Raw genomic sequence first — 21,951 nt, 5'->3', positions numbered from 1 at the left:
AACAAAACTATAAGGTATAATATATGTTAAACTTTTAAAAATCCACGTGATAGTGTATTGTTTATTTTAAATGAATGTGAAATTACATGTTCAATAAAGACAATTTCGCAGGATTCGTAGGCGGCGTCCTCAGCGCCGTCAAGGTCTGGTAGTCTCTGTCTGCCACATGGGCAGTTTTAACCAAATAACACTCCGAATACTTGGTCTCAAAAGCATATTAACATCAGAGCCACGTATACTTTTATTGCACAAAACACATTTCAAGTATATTTTATTATTAGTTTAATTTCGTTTGCGTGTCTTGTTACCTTTTTACAGCACGATTGTGAAGCGTGAATGTATAACAGTAGGTGTCGCTATTGTAAAGGATGTGGACAACTGTTTCTACGATATCTACCCACTAGGTGACGTTAATTTTACACATCAGAAGATTAATTCTGCAAAATCCGTTTTTGTTTAGTTAGTTAAGTAAAATTATGACAGAATCATGAGAAACCAAAAATTAACATACTGATAATACATACATACATGTATATGAATATACATCACATACCTGTATATGGATACAGCCCGCATTATAAGCATGTGAGTGGTATAGAAATAAATGCATGATTTGTGCTTTATTAGACAATGTAATTAGTAAAGGAATCCAGTTGGTTTAAAAACTACCAAAAAGAAAGATACACACCACTGTAGATATGTGTATTGTTAGTTGAAATACCATGTCTCGTCCTTTCAAAATCCCAGCTAAGATTTTTTAAATGCGATGATGTCTTTACCTATCCATAACCCATAAAGAAATAAGTGAAAAATAATGTCCTGCAAAACACTTATATTTTATTAAAGTGTCCAAACATTATTCAGGTTGCAACACTTGTACAATTGGTATTTACCAACCCCCACAAGTTTTCATTTATTTTAGTTTTTTATATTACTTTCAATGTTTTCTGCTATTCTCTAAAACAAATATGTACTCTGCTACACTATAAATGAGCCCTTTAAAAGGCCTATGTTACTTGCTAGTTTGGGTATATTAGGAGATGTGCTTAAATGCTGAAATACATTGAAATGTGTACTGAACTCTGGACTATGTATGATTACATCACTGTACAAGGTAAAGAAGAACATTCTACACTTTTTCTCTTTTCATTTTTAATTATGACAGAAGCATTGTGGTTTCTGTGCACGTTGAAGCAATAATAATAATTGTAATAATGATAAAAATCTGTTTGGTATTACCTGGTTATCAGCAAGAAACCAAAAATCAGTACAGAAACAACAGTTAAAAGTTAAATTACAGGAATAGTTCAATTTTTTATTGTGTACTGTGTGACTCCAAAGCAGGGGTGTCAAGCAGACAGTCTAAGGGCTAGGTGTGGCCGACATGATAACAGCTCAGTAAGGTCTGAACACTGAGACAGGACAGCCCATAAACTTCAGACCAAACAAACAAACAAAAACATAAATTAGCATTCCTGGTAGTTTCTACACACCCCCTCATTTTACACTTTAAGTTCTCCAGACAATTTTCACAGGGTTGATTTAACCTTATATTATTCAAACAATGGAACTTAATACACTGACATTTAAAAGGAAGGTTGAAGAGGTCCAAACTATTCAGAATGCACACACACACACTCACACACTCACACCCTTCTGAAAGAATTAATTAGTGCATAAAGCCTCTGTGACACCTGATATCACTGTTTCATTACTAGGAGGCAACATCACCATAGCATATCATAACCTGTCTGGTCTGTAAAAGACTGAAATGTAATTAAAAGAAAAACCCAAATAAAAACCTTACATGGAATATTTGTAAATAGTTTTTGCAGTTCCCCCTGTTTGAATCTACTTGGCGTTAGTGAATGCATGGCCACAATTAGCATGATTTTCAAATAAGAAGCTGGTAATTTCTAAAAACTCATGCAAGTCAATTAATAACATCCTTTCAAAGGGTTTATATTTAAATATATCAAGTTTTTACCTTATGCACCCTCAAACATACATAAAGTGGCTTGATTACATTAATCAGGCTTTAAAAATCACTTTGTGACCTACTCCATATTTTGCCCTTATTGAAAACCATGCTGTATGCGTTCGTGCATTGTTTCATTCTAACATGCCATTGCCAGGTATTGTTAGAATCCTAAATGTTCAGATCAGCACAGTAATTTAAACATAGTGGTTGCCTACAGACAATATCACATTTGGTGCCATTTCACAATTTTCAATGGCATCAGGCCTGGGGGATATCCTGGATACGGGGCTTTGATTTAGTCCAAATAGCATTTTCTGATTGTGATGATCTGGCTCACCACTGAGGATTTAAGTTGTCTTTTCTACAGCTTTATACTGAAACACAATGGTGTATAGATTGTAGCTGAGAATCTCACAGTTATCAGCGGCACAATGAATACATACTGATACAAAAAAATCTTGAACCATACTGCGGATTCTACTCGGTGAGTGTAATATACTGTAGTGGTGATCATTTGCATTTTTTGTGTTCAAATGAAGCAGGCGTGCTGAAGAAATGGGATCTCAGATCAGCATTGCAGCCCTAAATGCACTGACAATACAAATGCATCCCTAATTATGGATGCCCACTCCAAGTCCAGCAGTAATTTGTCAAAAGCAATCAGTGCTTTAAGTTACACAGAAACAAACAGGATCGTTTCCTACTGTTGTAGCTAACAGAGCCTCCTGTACACCGGGTTTTTATTTACACATGAACATTGTGATTGCAGTTAGGAAATAAGTGAGCATGCATAGTATTGCAAAAAAAGTGCTATTCTAGAGCCATATGTTATAATTAGGTGTACAATTCATGATTTTCAGTAAAATGTATGGGGATTGAAAAGCAAATGAAGGTATATGAAGGGTTACAAAGCTCTCCAGGGAAGGATACAACAAAACAGTATGTATCTGACATTGATTTGAAGTATAATCAATAACATGTTATAGTATCTTGAAAAGGGTAACATCTTCCTGCCAATTTCACGGGGAGTCTTTGAACCGTATTTGGAATGTTCTTTATGTTTATGGAATATATATTGGACTATACATGTGGCCAAATGTATAGGTATGTTTACAGATGTGGATGCGTATGGATGGGTCTGTATGCTTCATGCAATCCTAAATCGGTTTGTAGAATAGTATAAATGACAGGCCTCTAGGTCCGTCACAGAAATAGTTCACAAAGCCATCTCTATAAAACTAGTTTGACACCCCTGCTTTAAGAAAAAATGCTCAGCTAGTTTCATAAGAGCACAGTGAACATCACCTAGAACAATTATTAAATCATTACATGATAACAAGTAATAATTTAAATGCAAAAATACAATTAATTGAATATTAATAGCTTTCACCTTCTTCCTTAGTTTCCCACAATTCTATGCAGATTATTGCAGACAGTACACCTGGATATTATAGGACACTTTTTATTTTTTATTTTACATTATATATATAGTCTTCCTATATATATAATGCTGAGGGCTGGGTTTACTAAAGTTTGTTTGAAAGAAAGATAAATTTGCCTTTTCTTTGGAGCAAAGCCTGAATCCAACCACCAGGTTACTGAATAAATCTGTGTACTAATAATAAAATCATCCCTTCCCTTCCATGCAGTCTGGCAATCTGATATCATAAACACAAGTGTAGTATTATGTACGAATGAATAAGGGATACTGTACTCATGCAACAGCTGGAATAGAAACATGACTTTTTCTCATTGTTGTAATATTAATAATATAAGTAGCTTTAGTCTTCCTATTTGATAAGGATACTTTACACACTGTTTTAGATATGTGTTCATTAGTCAACAGTTTTTCCCTTCTATATTTTTAGGTCTACTGTCAAAAGGAAAGAACACAATGTTTCTGATTGATCTCCTCTTGTAGATATATAGCAGCCACTATACCTAAAAAATGTTACAGCAGTTAAATCCAAAGGCACATTATCAAGGCTGTAATGTAATATTATATTGAATTCCAAAGTTTCCGATTATAAAAATGTATTGTTTCAAATACAGTTGCTAGGGCTTAAAGAAGAGGAGAAATAAAGGTCTTTCTCAGTCCTTCCAGACATGTAATAACCAAGTCCTGTAAGACACTTTCCTAAATCTTTCCTGTGTTTGTGTGTTTGTTCGTTCTATCAGGATTTCAGTCCCAGGCGAGAGCAGCCAGGCAGAGAGTACTGACAAGCGTGTTGTCTCTTCTGGAAGAAATCAACCTGAGAAATCTTTCAAGGGAAGAATGACGGGTGAAAAAGCTCAAACTTGACTAATATGCTTCAGGTGTGAATTTGACTTATTTCATCTTGTATATCAACTTCAAAGGAAAGACCATGAAGGTATATGGTTCACATACTGTATTGGAAATACATTTTTCATTTCCAAGATCATAAGACTAAGTGTTTTTGATTTTCCATTCATACTCAAGTCTGGGGAACACAACTCTGATTCCTAATGTCTTGTGATTGGATCTAGACTGTATCAAGGGGAAACATCTCAATGTGTTACTGCTTCCACTGAAGTAACCATACGCACAGAGGCTTGACATAATACAAAAGATGCTCCAAGCACTGACCACAGTGGATTCTATTCTCACATGTCCAAGAGGGATATCTAGAGAAGACCGAAACGATGGTTGAATCTCTTATTTGCCTTTCCCACAAAATGTAAGGTAATTTGAATAGTGTAATGTTTCCATTCCACTCGGGGAATACGATCCAACAGGCATCTCGATGGCTTTGTCTTCATCCCAGTTCGCTCTTCTTTCAGCCCCAAGTGTGATTCTACATGTCACCATGTCAACTCTTACTTCTGATTTATCCTGTATTCTCCATTTCTCTTTGGAGCTTGTCTGTCTGCTTTTCAAAGGGTGAGGTTTCATTTTGAAGGCCTGCCTATAATATAGAACTATTTTCTTAGTTTACAATGTAGTTGTTCCTGTCTTCCATCTGTAAGTAAATAACAGTAAAGTGCCAAGCTTTCCAGATCTTTGTTTAATTCAGTCGTATCTTCATGGGAGAACAAAGGTTAATTGAATGTAAAACAAAATTAATGATTTGAGAATAGAGCCCGCTGTGATAACCCTGTTGACATTTTGCCTGTGCTTATTTATGGTTTCAGAAGAAAAAAGGACTTGGGCATCTATGTCCTTAAGTCAAGTCTTTGTATAGTGGTACAGTAACACATCCGTCTGTCCTAAACTGTTTGTCCAGGATAAAACCCTTAGTGCTCCCACTCTATAGTAAGCATCTAGGGCGATTTACTGATGATGTCAAGCAAAGAACTGCATATTGACTCTCCAATTCACTAAGCGGCTCAGCCTTTGCTCCTGAGTTAAATACCCCTACAAAAATTGACTGATTTGTAGGCTCATACCATCATGGGAAACTGATGATACTTTTTGCTCTCAATGCCTTTTTTTTCTTTTAGTAAATCCAACCCCTGTACATCAATTATTGCACACTGGCTACAGTTCATTAGCGGTTTGGTTCTCACTGGATTTCATTAATATAAACATTCCACACAACCCTCCCACCCCCCTCGGCCCACGCCTCCCCGATAAAAAAAATAAAAAATAAATTTTGAAAGTAAAGATTCAGTAGGTTGTCTAAGCAGGCTGAAATTAAACCAACTGCTGTTAAATAAAAAAAAAACAACAACTGTACATTCACAAGAGGACAACAGAAAACACCAACCAACTTGAAATTCAAATTGATGTGTGCAAAATGTTTACAGGTTATCTATAAAAATATGTGCATATGAATACAGCTATTTTTTCTTCTTCACCAGTACAATATTTCCCTCTATTTACACTACAAGATATACAGAAAAAAGGAAACATACAGCTCTTGTCTAGTGATGCACTTTGCCATACCGTGCCTCAGCACAATAGAGTGCCAGATTAGAAAAGTAGACCTTAAACAAACGCAGAACATTTAAAGGAAAATGTAATATCCTGAACCCAAATCAATGTGATTGAGCTGCGGGAAGAATACCCAAGTTCCATTCAAAAAACTGAAATTGCATATCCCATTTTTTTAAATATATATTTTTTTCAGATCTACTCCCCAGTACTTTGATTACAGGAATTTAGAGGGGGTGGGGGTGGGGGTCGTAGAGCAAGAAGTTCAGAGCAGCCATTCCCGGTTGGCTTGTGTACAGGAGGCCCAAGATTTCGCCTCGAACACTTTGGCTACGCGACAGAATTGTCAGTGTCCTCGTCCCTTGTGCTTGCCATGCGGACCAGGCCCCTCTTCCTCAGAGGACTCCTGCTGATGCTGAGCAAAGTCTGGCTGCTGTTCCCCGAACCCTCGTTGGGCTGGACACTCAAGTGGTCCAGTTTCGGCTGCTCTGAGCCTGCCATGCCCTCGGGCTGGGGCTCGAAACAGATGGAGCAGGAGTGGGTGGACTGGTCGCTGTCTGAGAGAATGTCCGACATGCTGCTGAGCGAGCTGATGTCCGACTGATCGAAGGAGAATTGGGGGACAGAGAGGTTCTCGCTCCGGCAGGAGGGCAGGGGGCGCCTCTCTGCTTTGGGGGGCTCAGTGGGGGGCTGGGGCTCCTGCAGGTCCAGAGAGTCCCTCTGCAGCGCTGACTCACAGGAGGGCGTCCTTCTCCGCAGCAGCATGCTGTTCTCTGAGATTTTGGTGAGCGACGCGGCGGGGGCCGAGAGCTCGTTTTCGAGGGCGGGGTCTATAGAGATGCATGGGGGGCTCATCTTCTTCTTGCGCTGGGCAGTCAGGCCACAGGGAGACGTCGAGGGGCCCCGCACCGGGGGACTGCTCTGCTCGTCCTCGGGCTGCTCGAAAGCCGAATCGTCGTCGATGGGGGGGCAGATCTCAATGGAGTGCCGGCGGGGGTCATCGGCCCAGGAGGGTTTGGCCAGGAAGCCCTCGGTGTCCACGCTGTAGAACTTCTTCAGGTCCTTGTCCTTGGTGGTGGAGCCCGCCAGGCTGGTGGTACTGCTGCAGTTCTTCAGCGGGACGGGGACTTGGATGCTGGGGGTGGTGTAGGGAGAGAGAGAGTGGCTGCGCACCTCGGCCGGGCCGCCCCAGTCTTTGGCAGAGCTGTTGATGTGCCGCACCTCCTCGTCCGCTGGGTCAATGGAGTCAAACATGGAGCTGCCGGGGCTGGCACTGGCGCTGTTGCTGTGGTTGCTGCTGCTGGCCTGGCTAGAGGTCCGGCTGGGGATGCTGTGCTGGCTGTATACCTGCCGGTGGGTATGAACGCTGGAGGTACGGGCACGGGGGAGCAGTGGGGAGCGCTGGGGGCTGCTGGGGGCCGAGATGAGGGGCACGGCCAGAGCCAGGCTACCCTGTAGGCTGTCGCTGCACTGACTCTCCAGGTGGTCCTTTGTGTCGCTGCTCTGCATGTCAATTGAGTCAGTCTTGATGGCCTCCTGGAAACAATTCGAGAGTTTTAGGGGCTTCACAATAGACCATGTGGATTTGCACAGTCAAAATAAAACATTTCAGACTTTTCTTCTATCTATTCATCTCTCTATATATACAATGTCATCCACACTTGAAGAACAAGTGGAACACACTGACAAAGCGTTTTCAATGAAAGTCACAGGGAACTGACACAGGAAGCCCAAAAATAAATCCAGGCATATTTGTTACCAGCTCAGTACTACCCACGCACATTTTAGATCTAGCTACCTGTAAAGTAATTTAAGAACAACAACATAAATAAAGATCTTCACATTGAGGCTGCTTTGTTAGTATGTGCTATAAACATGCTTCAGACATGGACGAAATTGGATGTGCATTTGTTTTGTTTAGCAGTACCTTCCTTAAAAAACACACAATACACATTGCACAAATGCATACAGAGACACACAGAATACTAATAAAATTGAGGACAAAATTCTACATGTAAATGCTGTCCACAGTGTATTGACAGTACCAGGGTGCAGGCCTTGGCATTAATGATTACTGCAGTCTTATTGACAGATGGCCTAACAGATACTGTGCCATTCTTCCCACAGCACAGTTTTCAGGGAGAATCTGATTTCAACACTATTCTGCTTGAACCACTCTCTATCATACATTTCCAGCAATATAGCCATTCCACCTGTTGACACTGTTGTCCAGTTCATACAGTCTGGTTTTGGTGCCCAGAATGACCTGTGTCTCTTTAGCACAAAGCCGCTGGTACAAGACTTTTATGTGCAGAAAGAGTCTTGTTCCAATATTTCTACACACACACAGTGTTACCTGTCTCCGGAGCAGTCTGCTGAAGCTGGGGGAACAGGGGCTGAGACGTGGGGGTGCGATCCTGGACAAGCTGCCGTTTCTGGAGGTGGGGGAGACGGGGCTGGTCGGAGGGGGTGACACCGGGACTCGCAGCTGGCAGTCTCCTTCAGCAAGCTGGGAGTTCACTGAGGTGACAGAGCCTGGGCAGACAGTGGGAAAGCACTTTTGAACTCTCACTGAAATGACGTCACCTGGGAACACATCCTGAAGGCCCTGATTCACTAGTTGATTTCGGTGTAATCAATCACAGGCAATCCCAGATAAGAAGCCATAGGATTGTTACAATATGATTTTGTACTGTAGAGAAAAAAACATGTACGCCATGACAATCCAGGGTAATTTTATCATAGCATAGCCCTTTAAACATGTATTTATTATGGCTGTACCATAGTTCCCCAGTCGTTTCCAAAGTTTTTAACATGCCTTTACTACACTCTACCATGAATAAACTACGGTCTACCACAGTAAATAAGCAAATACTTATCACAGTACATCATGGTTTTCCACTGGTCCAGTGAGGTTAAGCACAGTGAACCTGGATTTAACTGCAGTTCAGTCAGGTAAAAAGTGCAAACATCCTGTGGCAGGTTTACCAGGATAAACTTGCATGAGGCACCAGGAATGTAGATAAGGTCATGATTAAATTGTCAGGTTGGCTAAGTATGAGATGAATTGTCCTTCACTGGTGACATTAATGAATGTATTCATGCTATCACCTCATTATCATATTCCAAAGGCAGTATAGCAGTATAGTTAGTATATTCAGTGTGTATATTTGATGTGCTCGTGTATCTTATACTGATTTCTCAGCTAACACACAGCTGTGGCAAATGCCTTTGAAACATTTATTCAATGTTGGTGTTTTGATTCTGTCAGACATAAATAACCTCTGTGACAGAAATGTACGAGACTCTAGTTGTATGTATTTTAAATCACTTTCCTAATACATGTTTCATGTAAGCTATATGAACGCTGTGTTTTACATTTACACAAATGTTTATTCTATTTATGTTTCTTTTCTTTGTTCATGGGACTAAATCTGTAATAAACAATTGTAATGGTCATCATTCATTATTTTATATTAAACACAAATCAAACAAAATGTTATATACTGAAGTGTGTCATTTCAAAACAGTGTCACACTCACCTCATTGAGGTTGTGTTGCATCAGCATTGTATTTTGTGTTGAATAAAACGTACTGATGTATCTGGGAGTGAAAATGCAGTTTCACATCAGCAAAATGTTTTGACAATGTAGTCTCAATGATAAATTGTCAGCTGGGTCACTGCATCGCATTACTTCGTTTTCCCTACTGTTTTATTCAAACACTGAGCAGAAAGTGATTTTCAGTCTTGATTCGTGACTACACCTCCATGCTTCAGGAGGGACAACACAAAACATGTGTCCTCCAAAAGGCAGTTTGTGAAAGCCATCTGCTATTTTTCACACTCTGAGCTCAGTGTGCCCACAGCCCAGCTATTCACCAATCAGAGGATTCGATGCAGATGGCACTGTGAATGAGCAGAACCTGTAGGCACTCGAGAAGCCACAGGGAGTGGCTAATGTGTGCTGTTCTGTTGAGTGACTACTATCCACCCCACCCTGTCAGCCCTGGGTCAATTGTTAGAAGACACATCCTGCACATAGTGTGTATGAGCCACTTGGGAGTTCTTCAATAGTACTTTTAAAATATGCAGGGGAAGAGCTTAAGCAGGAGTACAGGGAGAAGAAAAGACTAACAAAAGACTTTCAGTACCTAACTGTGAGTTTCTTTCACAGGGCTCCACCTCCGGTAAGGGGTAGGGGGCGTTAGCTGGCCTCACAGGACGGAACATGTAGCTGTCATTGGGCAGGGAATGCATCCTGGACACAGACACCTTCCTCACGGACAGGAAATTCTCCTGTGGTCCGTAGAGTGCCTCGTCCTGCAACACAAACAATACAAGCATCTTCAACTGGAAGGTGTCACATGCCTTGAGAAGCAGGGCCTCGGCGAAGGACTGCTTGATCAGAGCCTTTTTGTGGTTGTCTTGTCGATACAAATAAATGGGGGTTGGCTGCTAATTTGTTTAACATTTGGCATAGATGGAGATAATTTCAGACTATCTAGTGCTTAACAAACTAAGATCCCAAATATGTGTTTAATAGGTATGTTTTGGTTATCTGTGACTAACTAGCATTTAACAAAGCTCATACAGTCAAGTCACAGTGTCCTGTACCCTTTACAGAATTATGAGATTAAAAAAAAAGGTTTTTAATGTGATCATGCCACTATTAATCGGGCATTCATCTCTGTTAATGAAAGGACTAAGGGACAGCATCCTCTTGAAATTGAGTTCCCCATAATTGAGCTAAATACACTGGACAAAAAGGAAATCCACTTATTCAGTTGAATGTCTCAAGGGCAACAGGAAATTGAAGCAGGAGTGCTTTCACAGCTCTCCTCTCCAAGGCAAATTGGAAGTGTGATGTCTTCTTTAAATCGCTGGGAAAACCAAATGTGGTAGAACAGCATTGTCTTGAGCGAGTGTAACGCTAATGCAGATACAAGTTAATTTGTTTAAGAAACTTTTTGGTTGTCAGGAGACACATTAATTGAGGAGATTAAACTCAGCCTACTAATGCCCACTGAAAGGTTCACAGGAATATATTATGTTTTTCTCTCTTGTGCCGGCACACTGAACATCTTGAAAGTGATACAGCAGTATTCCCCCTTTCCCCTGACTGTAGCACAAACAGGCTTAATGGCACTCTCCTGCCACCAGCACACTGAAACTGATAAATGGCAGTGACATTGCCAAGAAGCTTTACAGAAGCCGCAATTTACATTACAGGTCCCCCACAGACCATATCCTCCATAGACTGATCAGCTTGTTTTGACCAAATGAACTGCAGACTTCATCTTCCTTCAGAACGACTCCTTTTTACTACAACTGTAAAACCTTAGACTTTGTTTGTTAATTCATAATTGTTCCAGTATGGGTTCTACTGGATTTCTGAAACTTATAAAGCATAAAGAGGAGATTAGTACAGAAGTAATGTAAAAAAAGTCCCATCTTGCTCATTTAGTTGGTAGTAGCTTATTGGAGGCTCTCAACCAGCAGTTCCTTGAAGGATCAGAGGGAATCTGCTTCAATAAGGGGACTGGGAAGCTTGTTTTAGACTCCTGTTGTGCCTCCTGTTTTCTGCAACATCCCCTTTACTTCCCTGTGTGTACTCGGGTCCTGCTTTCCCTGAAGTTTTTCTCTGGCTTGGTTTTGATTGGGCCATATTGAGATTAACATCCTCTGCAAGCAACTTCTTGAAGGAACCCGGAAATTCAGATCATGTACACCTTTTTCTATATATTCTTCTACTTCTTGCTTACAATTCAAATATATTGCATTGTAATGTATTTATATCATAATCATTCTCAGTCTATATTGATCCACTGTTGGATGAAGGCCTCCCCAAGATGTTTCCACTTGCTTTGATCTACAGCTTCTCTTTTCCATGTCAAGCCTACAATGTTTATTATTTCACATGGTCTTCTAGGTATTTTTTCATCTCTTGGGATACACTCAAAAACTTAATCTGTCCATCTTTGATCTGTTCTTCACATCACATTTTTTTTAAATTCTCAGATCCATTCATTTATTTTTCTATCTCCTCTTGTTATTCCAAGCATACATCTTTCCATGCTCCTTTGTGTTGTCCACAGTTTCTGTATCTCTATATATATTGTTAAAGCACTCTACATAGTTAATCTTTTCCACTATTATAAATCACAGAATTGTGATTTGGAATATTAATTGCCTTGGATAAAGGAGTCAGTCAAATTAGTATTGAATATGTAATACAATGAACTTGCATTTTATGTCTGTGTACTGTAGACCTGGTTTCCATGCTGACTTTGAAGTAGGAGTTTGTGATAACAGTGCCACTTTCATTTCCTGACAAAGCCTCTTCTGTTCCAAGCCAAAGAGCTCTTTGTTTGCTCACATCTTTCCATTCAGGAATGATTCTTTATTATATTATTGAATTGCTTCCTGGCAAGCAATACATTTGTTTTTGTAGAATGGTTTTCAAAACAGATCATATTCTTCTGTGATAATGTTTTGATAACACAGTTATTCAAAATGATAGGAACAAAAACACCATGCAATAGATGTTAATATTATTGCCTTTTGCTGTGTTGCTCCGAGGCAGTGTTTGCTGTTATGGGGAGTGTGGTGTGACCAACAGCAGCCTGTGTTTTCTGGTACATCAATCAGCTGCAGCACACACAATTTTTTTGTTTGTAGTGTATATTTGAAAAATAATATTGAAGCTGAAAAAATATGTTGCTGTATGATTCTGCTATTACATTGTTAATCTTTATATCTAAACTCTGCTGTGGGTGCTGTATTTTCTCTTCAGCGAGAAGAGAATAATTGTGTATCATCAGCTAGAGTTATATAACTGTCAAGTTTTATTTTTACCTTTTAAGAACAAGCAGACTTCTTATAGTCATATCAAAGTAATATCCTGTGTAATTCCCATTTGATTGCATCTTGGGTTTCATTCAGTCCCAGAGCTTGACAGTTTTGAGAGGCTTCTGGGAATTTTGTCTGTCTTTGCCAAATCGCATGATGTCACACAAATGTTACTGCTGTGTGGCGGATGTTTTGTCGTTGGAAAGTGGATAATGTAATGTTCTCAGGAGAGATGTTGCTCGTAAATGGCTCACATGGAGCTGCAAATGGCCATAATGCAACATAACAGAAATGTAAAAAATGTAAAGCGATCAGATTACACTTGACTGTATAACCTTTTCACTTGGAGGTTTTAACTGAGGAAGTGATTAAAAACATAATACATTTACATTCATATTTAGATCTGAATGTAAAAAGGATTTTGTACTGAAATAATTTCACACAGATAACTAACTATATGATTATGGGCATACAGATAAATTTACAGCTAAGGAGCTTGTTAAAACTTTACTGGCTGGAATCTTCATTTGAAGAAACAGAGTTGAAACCTTTATTCATTTAATCATAGTTAGATCATAAGCTTACTTCACAGTCTCTCCTGGGAGTTCTTTCTCTTTGTCAATAATTAAATACAGTTTTAAGCAGATGGAGAGTTCAGGAAGAGGGTAAGCTATTTTCTGAACTGTAACACTTAGTACTGTGCCACACACGCTTAAGGCAGTATAATGCTGTGAGAGGACTTAAGACTTTGCTTTGCTAGTGTTGATAGGAGTGAGTGGGGTCTGTGTGTTCAATAGCACAGTGTCATTTGGTGTTAGGGCTCACATTTCAGCCCACTGTGACCATGTTTCCACCATATTGAAGCATTTCATAAATATCAAGCATTTATTTTAGATTATCTAATGATTAACAAACTATGATCCCCTATTATTATGATAATGTAACGGTCAATTGGCTGATGCCTTTAACCAGTGTTACTTATAAATAATCATACAATATTTTATATTAACACCACCAACTTTAAAGAAATGCACACGTTATTTAGTTGTTTTAGTTGTTATTTAGTTATTTTAGATCTGGGTCTGGGAATAACCCCAATGAGGTACTAACCTCAATTTAGTAACACAGCTTTTATGGCATGTATCGCCACTGATTCTTTGAACTTCCAAATAACTTAAATTAAATAATTTAGGACACTGAACAACATTTTTCCCTGTTATTAATTTACTGATGTATTTATTTATGAGAGAAGTGATATAAGATTTTGTTTTTGTTAAATGTTTTATCACAGCTAAGATAAATGTATCTATCAGTTGAACAATGGTACTTATTCAGGGATCTTTCATATTTAGGTTGTTGCTGATGTGATGATTACTTAAAAGGAATCCACCCATTAATTCAGTCACAGATTTAGTATCTGATCCTTCAAATATAGAATCACGGAACCTTCTATGCATTCTGATGCATCCTTTGTATTTGACTGTGTATCTGTATAAATGCTTCTACTAACAGGGTTCTTGCACCATTTTTAAAGTCAAATTCAATGCTTTTAAATACCTTTTTAAGACCTCAACAAATATAATTTAAGACCCCAAAAATGTCTAAACAACAAAAAGATGACACGCAGCCAGACGTCAACGTCTGTAGCTAGCTAACGTAAGGCAAACGTAAAACTTATTTTAATGGCAGAGTCTCTCATTGTCTAATACTAAGTTAATCCTCAGAGGACTGAGAATTTTTCCCGTTTTTCCCACTTTTACATTCTAGCTGATAAACAATATGCATTTGCCTATAAACCACAAAGTGTTTTATATCTATTTCTTCAGAACAACCTCTGCTAAATGCATTTTTCATGCATAATGTACGTATAAGACAGTATTTGAGTGAACAATGTGCATTAAAAAAATAAGAAACAGAAATCATTTTTTGTATTATTATTATTGATTCATACCTCACACAGTAATAGTGAACAGCTTTGACACTTAGAACATGCTCTTCAAAACCTTAGGTATTGAAATATGCATTGTATTTCAATGAACTATATACATGCACCTTTTTTTGCAAACTGACCCAGGAGAACATTGAGATTCTATTTTCCCTGAGTTATTCAGGTCCCTCAGACATGCCACTAAGCAAAGCTGGGCCTCTCCAGGAAGTGGCAGAGGGGCACCTGGTATGCCAGGGGGTCTTGTTATATATTCTGCTGACCTTACAATCTTGATCAGCTTCTGTTTTCCATTCCATTTTACTTTATTGCAAATATTCCACTTATATATAATATAATAATATATACTGTATAATAACTAAATAATACTTGCATAGCTGAAGCTGCTCTGAATCCATAGATACCACATATATAGCAGTAGCATCTATAATAGCTGAGATATGAGCTGAATTGTATAAGCCCCCCCTCTCTGGCGCTGCTCGGTTTGTAACCCGACACTGATCAGCTGCCTGAGACAGGGTTTTATGGATTGGCTAGTAATGGCAGATCTCCATGGCACATGACACACACAGTAACATCCTCTCCATTGGGCAACTCCAGCCCCATGTGCTGCACTGCGCATTGAATTTCTAAAACCAGGAAGAATGCAATGTAAACAAACCGCACTTGGCTCTTTTCAGCAGAATCTCACCTACCCAGCTAAAAACACTGCATGTCTTTATCTTAAATCGTTTATCAGATAATTCATACTTTGTAATCAATGCCCGAATTTTGGGTGGATCCAAGTCATCCTTTAATCAAACAGGTACACGCTAATTAGACGTTTCACCTACCGTGCCACTGTGCGTGACAATTTTCCCATCAGCCTTAAACGCACCATCCGCAAATGTAATACCTACAGCAAATTTACGGTAAATTTAAGACAATTTATTACCTTAATTTCCCAGATTTTATTTTAAGACCTTTTAAGACTTTTTAAGGAGCCGCGGGAACCCTGTCTAAATAACAACTCGTTTCTGGCCTGCATTGCCCGCCCCTCCTTCCCAATAACTCTCTGTTACCTGTCCAGGGGAGTCCGGCCTCGGCCCCACATAGGTGGCACGGCTGTCAGGTCCGGGAGGCCTTCCCCCCGAGGCAGTGCTGAGTCGGCGGGTCATCTCCATCTCGATCTCGGCGTCCATCTCCGCATCCTCCTTGGCTTCCTTGTTGCTCTCCTCCAGGTGCTTCATGAGCACAGCCACCACTACGTTGACCAGCACAAACTGCGCGATCAGTACAAAGGTCACAAAGTAGATGGGCGATATGAGCGGCAGGTAGCTCAGACAGTGCCTGTCCTCTGTCCTGCATTCGCGCAGAGTGTCCTGTAGGGGCAAGAGGGTGGCATCAGTTCACAACCCCTGCTTGGGCTCAATTCCTCACTTCCTACTATTCAGAGGCAGATTGCTCCATTTACATGCAATCCATATTCAGCCTCATCACATTTAGTCATCATGACCTTCATGAATGATAATTTATGTGAGCAACATTTATTTTGTGTGTGATGTCTGTCGATGTCTCCAAATACTTCTCTTCTCCTTCCATATTTAAATAAACAATTATCCAGGAAAATAAAACCCATCAAGATGAGTGCTTTGTGTATGGTGCAGAGGCTGAGTGTGGTATATGGTGTTACAGTGTCAGCACAAACAGTAAGAACAGAAGAAAGGGAGAGGGAGTGTTTGGCTGGGTTGTTAAAAATGGCCTCAGAATGTAAAAGTAAAGATAAAGAAGAACAAAGTGGAAAGTGAGGATATATGGAATGTGTGGGATAGGTCCCCTTGTATGACTTTCATACTGATTGTTCAAGGCAGTTTGATCTATGTCTAGGCTAAGAGCTCTGTGAAATATGTCAGTGATCTGCAGTGATGGAGATACCGGCCTGAGTGGGAGACTGACCTTCATGATGCCGTTCCAGTTGTCTCCCGTGGAAACCCTGAACAAGGTCAGGAAGGCCATCCCGAAGTTCTCAAACGTGGCATGTCTGCTTAGACCTTCACATGGGTTGTCGTCGTTGCACTCTGAGACGAAATTGTGATAACAAGAAAGTTTTAGAAAATAAATTGACAAGAAACATTATTATATCAGATATCTTGGCAAAACATACACAATACTATGCGGGTTCCTGTGTGAAACTGGTGTCTGCCCAAGGGGGTGGTGGTCTCCATATCGATTTAAATCGGCCTTTAAATCGGCCTTGGTTTTAACAGCTGCTTTCAGCTTTTAGGGCACCTGTGAGCTGACAGTGTTGTGCGTGAGAACTGCATTAGTCACCCTCAGGATGCTGTAGCTTTGCTGCGTCACTGTGGCCCTGCAGTGTAAAAAGCAGTGATGTCCGGGCAGTGCATGCTCTACAACATCTTCAGCTGCCTATATTATGAGTGGAAGGTTTTTATAGATAATACGGATCTATGAGTGCGTCAATCTGCGGATCATGGTAAAAAGCCGCAAACACCACTCCCCCAGGTTCTGGTTGCAGGGTTTGAGGATGGAGTTAAGTCTTTTAAGACTGTGATTCACCAGATAAACTCCTATTTCAGATTTATGGCAACTGACTAGACTGGTTCCTCTGTTTCTCTGTCTATGTCCAGGCTACTACTCGGTTTCCTGACAATAATTCCTAATATTTGCTCCAGTTTGTTTGGTCTCATAGTCATTTTCCAAGCAAGGGTAATTTTCCATAGGGGTCTTCTTCCAGTCTAGAGTCAAAACCAAAGTGGGTTCTCAAACAACTGTGGTCGGTATACTGGTGTATCTGTTTTAGCTGTCTGCCTCTCTCTCTATGATAACACACTTATTTCGCCCTCCTGCACTTCCCTCTCGGTACCATGCAACTAAGTATTGAGTTAGATTTGTTTATATAGGCGGGCGTGATGTAATTCAGGTGTGCCCATTGTATAGTGGCTGACAAGTGCCTGGTAGGTATTTCTCCATGCCGGTTTCACCAGAAAAAGAGAGCAGAGGAAGGTGCTTCCTCAACAGGCAGCACCCATTCTGTACTATGCCCCATAGCATGCCACAATATATATGGAGATGGGCAGATATACTAGTGCAACCTGGAAAAGAGATGCTGCAGATGAAAGTGGAAACATCTTGGGGAGGCCTTCATCCAACAGTAGATTGACAAAGGCTGATAAAGATGATTATGATTATATATATATATATATATATATATATAGAGAGAGAGAGAGAGAGAGAGAGAGAGAGAGAGAGGCCCAGTTGCTTTGCTGTTTCTCTGCAGTGTCAGAGTAAGTCTCCCATAACCCAATATGCTTAGGACGTTAATGTCTAGGACAGATGTTCCCAAACTTTTTCACACTGTGGCAAAGCTATGTGTGGTATTAAAGTTTCATGAACCACCACAATATGACACATACAGTTTCGGATTCAAGGCCGGGACTCAAAAGGCCAAGGCCAAGGTTGAAGGCCGGGATAAGATGATAAGAACATTTTAAAGGTAAAGGCCACAGTCATGTAGTTTATCAATTGTGTTAGTTGTAGACAGTTTCACATTTTTACAACTGTTACAAAATGTAAAGTACAATAAATGTAAACACTTTACTCCATCAAAGTAGAAATCTCAGCAAATTAAATGTTGACCAGATGGACACTCATTGAGAACCACACTGCTCATAAGATAAACGTGCATTTTACATAGCTGCACTCTGAGAAAAGCTCGTCTCCCATTGTTGCTCTGGATGCTCTCATTTAAGCAAGAGTTACAATGCTTGCATATGTTGTAGCAAAATAAAAAATGAATATAGCTAATCAATGCAAAATATTGGGTAAATTCCTAACAATACTTTAGATTACTGTTAAACAAATATTCCATTTATAATAATCAATAAGAGTAACATTTGGCATTTAATTCCCATTTATCTCCATTTATCTCCTAAAATAAATAATTGCATTTAATAATTTGACTATATCCAAATTCAACAATATTGAATGTGATCAATTATTTGTCCAATATTCTAATATTTTAGACACCTACTTAAACAAATCATAATACATTGGCTTTGTATTATTAGATTAACGATACTTGCATTGCAATATAACATTTATTATTATTATCAGGAAATTGAATGTGGTGTCTTATTACCAATTACTAGTAGTACTGTAGTTATTGTAATTGTCTCTGACACTTGCTCTTACTAGCACTAAAGTTATTGTATATTGTAATGTATTGTATGTCATACCTTGCAATTATTTTATTATTTATGCATATTTTGTATTTAATTGTAAGATGCCCTAGACAAGGTAATCTGTTTATAAATAAATAATAATCATTATTAGATTCACAATACTTTTATAAAGGAAACAAACAGCTCAGTTGCGACTATCGGATTAGATATATACATTATAATCGGGAAGACAAAATTATCAGACTTATTCTTATTATATCCCCTTATTTTTTTCAAAACGAGTGCATATGCTACATAAACATGAACAAATGAACAATAAAATAAACTTCATGCAATAAACTGTGTAAACTGGTGTATATATTGGTATGCACATGTTAGCAGACGTATAAAACATAAATAACCAGTTGTAAAAATAGCATAAAACTGAAATATGACATTATGCATGTGAAAGCGCTTTGAAATGGCTCCGTCTATTACAGTTGCATCAGAAGTCCAACTGTTGGAGAAGAAAGTATTTATAACTTATTAATTTTGAGGAGTTTACAAATGAAACGCGGTATATGTATTTAACTCAACTATTTAGTAACATGTATGAACGGACATGTGGGAGAAATGTTTGAATACATATTTGAATTTCAAAAAGCTGCACAAAAAGTGGCTATGGCAATTCTAGTGTTAAAAAAGCTAAAAAGACTTTTCCAATTTATTTTCATAAATATCAGATATTTAAATGATATGCTCAGGTTTTAGTGGACATACAAATCTTTAAATCATCTGTAAACTGTAAAACATCCCCGTTATATTAGGATTACCACACGTCGGAATCGTTTAGCAAAGTGCACTATTCTATTCAAATGTGAATGTAGGGAACATTTGTATTTGTATTCATGTAAGTCATTTATATATTTCATAAAAAGGCATATGATCAAATACTTGCTTAGTAAATCCATTGTCCATTTCGTCTCCACAATCTCCTTGCATTTAAGACATTTGGCACTCCATTTGCTTGCTTTGATGCAGCAATGTAAAAATGCATTTTTAAACATTTGTGTTTGCCATTATACAAAAAATAAGAAATTACAAAGAAGTAAGATAATTTGTGTCTGTGTGGTATTTCCAGACGTCCCGTTTGGAACAGTTATAACTGACTGTAGCACAAATAAAACAAATCACAATTTTTCTTTTTGTTGTTTTGCTTTGGTTTTTTTTTTCTTCCTGTGCGCTGACCAGCTAGAGTTTGTTACAATAAAACTGATAAATTGCATCTAATTTAACTCCACACAATAACATTTTTAGTAAACTGATTAATTTAAAAAAGTAAAATTCACAAACAGTCTTCAATATGAGAAATTACATTTGAGCAATTTCAAACACCAAGTCCTCGAAGTCCTCAGAGCGAGGCCAAGGCCAAGGCCAAGGACGAGACCCGGAAAACTGAGACGGATGAAATACTGGATGCCAAGAACCAGCACCTAATGTCTGGGAAACTGGTGTTTGGGAACAACTGGTCTAGGAGATCTTTAAACATTTGCAATTATCATGTAAATTACTGATTAAAACCTATAATATGGGATGTGTTGTGGTTAAACCTGGTGATTATCTTCTCATTCCCGTTCTATCACTATGAGAAAATAACCACCAATAATCACCCCTGAGGGGAAAAATAGGCCCTTTATTTTAAAGCTGTTGTTTCTTCAGAACGGAGGTTTAATTCACTATGTCCCTCTTTTAGATAATGCAAGCTTTCCAAATGAATGATACCGGGCCGCCCAGTTACTGAATGTATAGCTCTGTCTCTCTAGGTTGCAATATAAATAATAATAATAATATCAGACCGCAGTGAAATCGTAGAGTTGAGCCCACATGTAATTATTGCTTGAAGTGGTCATCTGCTACATGCTAGAAATAATGGATAATAGGCTGTCACATCTTAGATGTGTAATCATTAGCTTTTCTCATGTATCATGCACCACCTTATTGATATCCAATACTTTTGAGAAAATATCATATTCTTTCCTACCCTCTCGTTATTAATCAACCCAATTGATAATGGCTAATCAGCATGGCTCACCACTATGACATTTGTATCGGCAAAGCAACAGAGGCAAATATGTGCTCCAAAATGTGCAATTTTTTGCACACCTTGTGCTAAAGCTCTCACTGATAGCACTGTAGAGCTCACAGGTGCTCAGTAAGACACAGGACCCACAGATGAGGAACCACGGCCACCAGCTGTCTGCCACCCCACAGAGAATCCCACTAACTATTGGTTATGGCATAGGCTTATCCAGACTCAAACCAGTGACCTCTATAAAACATTAGGACCCAGTCTCCCAGTCTTCATTGGACCTGAAGAGCCCAAATCCAGCAGGTTTTGTAATTCACTGCAGTTTATAAAGTCTTAGAAAGATGTCATTATTCTCCCTTAACCAGGTTGCCTTCGTAAATTATTTAGATATGTGTTGTCAATGACCACAGTTCCCTTCATTAACTGAACTTGCTTAATTGATTAAAACGTGTTCCTAGACTAAAAAAAACTGGATTGGGGCCAGAACCAGTGTTAGAAACCAAGGCTTATAATGAACTATATAGTAAATACATTTTTCATTTAAAGTGTTACTTTAAGGAATTCCCTTAGGGAACACAGATGAAAAACATACTCACCAAGTTTGCCAAAAAGCTCCACCCCGAGTGCAGCGTAGATGAAGAACAGCAGCATGAAAAGCAAGCCCAGATTTCCTACCTGGGGAGAACAAAAGTCAGACTCATTCAGTTTTATTCCCGGCTTTTGCACGCACTCAACAATACCACTGTGCCTGACATAGACTCAAATGGACAAGAGCTAACAGAGTGAGAGAGATAGAATTGAGAATTAAGAGAGAATATATCACAAAGACAAATTTTACATGGGAAAAATAAATAAGAAAAAAAATGATATATTTTCTTTCCTACAGAAATATTCAGGAGAGACATTTTGTGGTCACAAAACACTCCAGCCTGGTTCCCTTTAGGATATAGGAGTGGCATTTTCTGAGCCTCGAGTATTATCATTATCATTATCATTATCTATATACACTCACCTAAAGGATTATTAGGAAC

At 39.0% G+C, this 21,951-nt stretch overlaps 1 protein-coding gene across 1 annotated transcript in view; it reads right to left on the bottom strand.

Moving 5' to 3' along the window:
* Positions 1-1,134: 1,134 nt before the first annotated feature.
* cacna1ha (calcium channel, voltage-dependent, T type, alpha 1H subunit a) overlaps positions 1,135-21,951 on the bottom strand; it is a 100,043-nt gene continuing 79,226 nt past the window's right edge. The window contains exons 28-33 of the mRNA XM_066690199.1: positions 21,517-21,595; positions 16,607-16,728; positions 15,733-16,032; positions 10,029-10,197; positions 8,233-8,411; positions 1,135-7,412 (exon numbers count right to left, since the gene is read on the bottom strand). Coding sequence (XP_066546296.1) covers positions 6,207-7,412; positions 8,233-8,411; positions 10,029-10,197; positions 15,733-16,032; positions 16,607-16,728; positions 21,517-21,595 — 2,055 coding nt within the window. The 3' untranslated portion in view covers positions 1,135-6,206. The remainder of the gene's footprint in view (positions 7,413-8,232; positions 8,412-10,028; positions 10,198-15,732; positions 16,033-16,606; positions 16,729-21,516; positions 21,596-21,951) is intronic.

Source organism: Amia ocellicauda, chromosome 17, assembly GCF_036373705.1.
Source record: "Amia ocellicauda isolate fAmiCal2 chromosome 17, fAmiCal2.hap1, whole genome shotgun sequence".
Lineage (NCBI taxonomy): Eukaryota > Metazoa > Chordata > Actinopteri > Amiiformes > Amiidae > Amia > Amia ocellicauda.
This window is presented reverse-complemented; position numbering and strand designations above follow the sequence as displayed.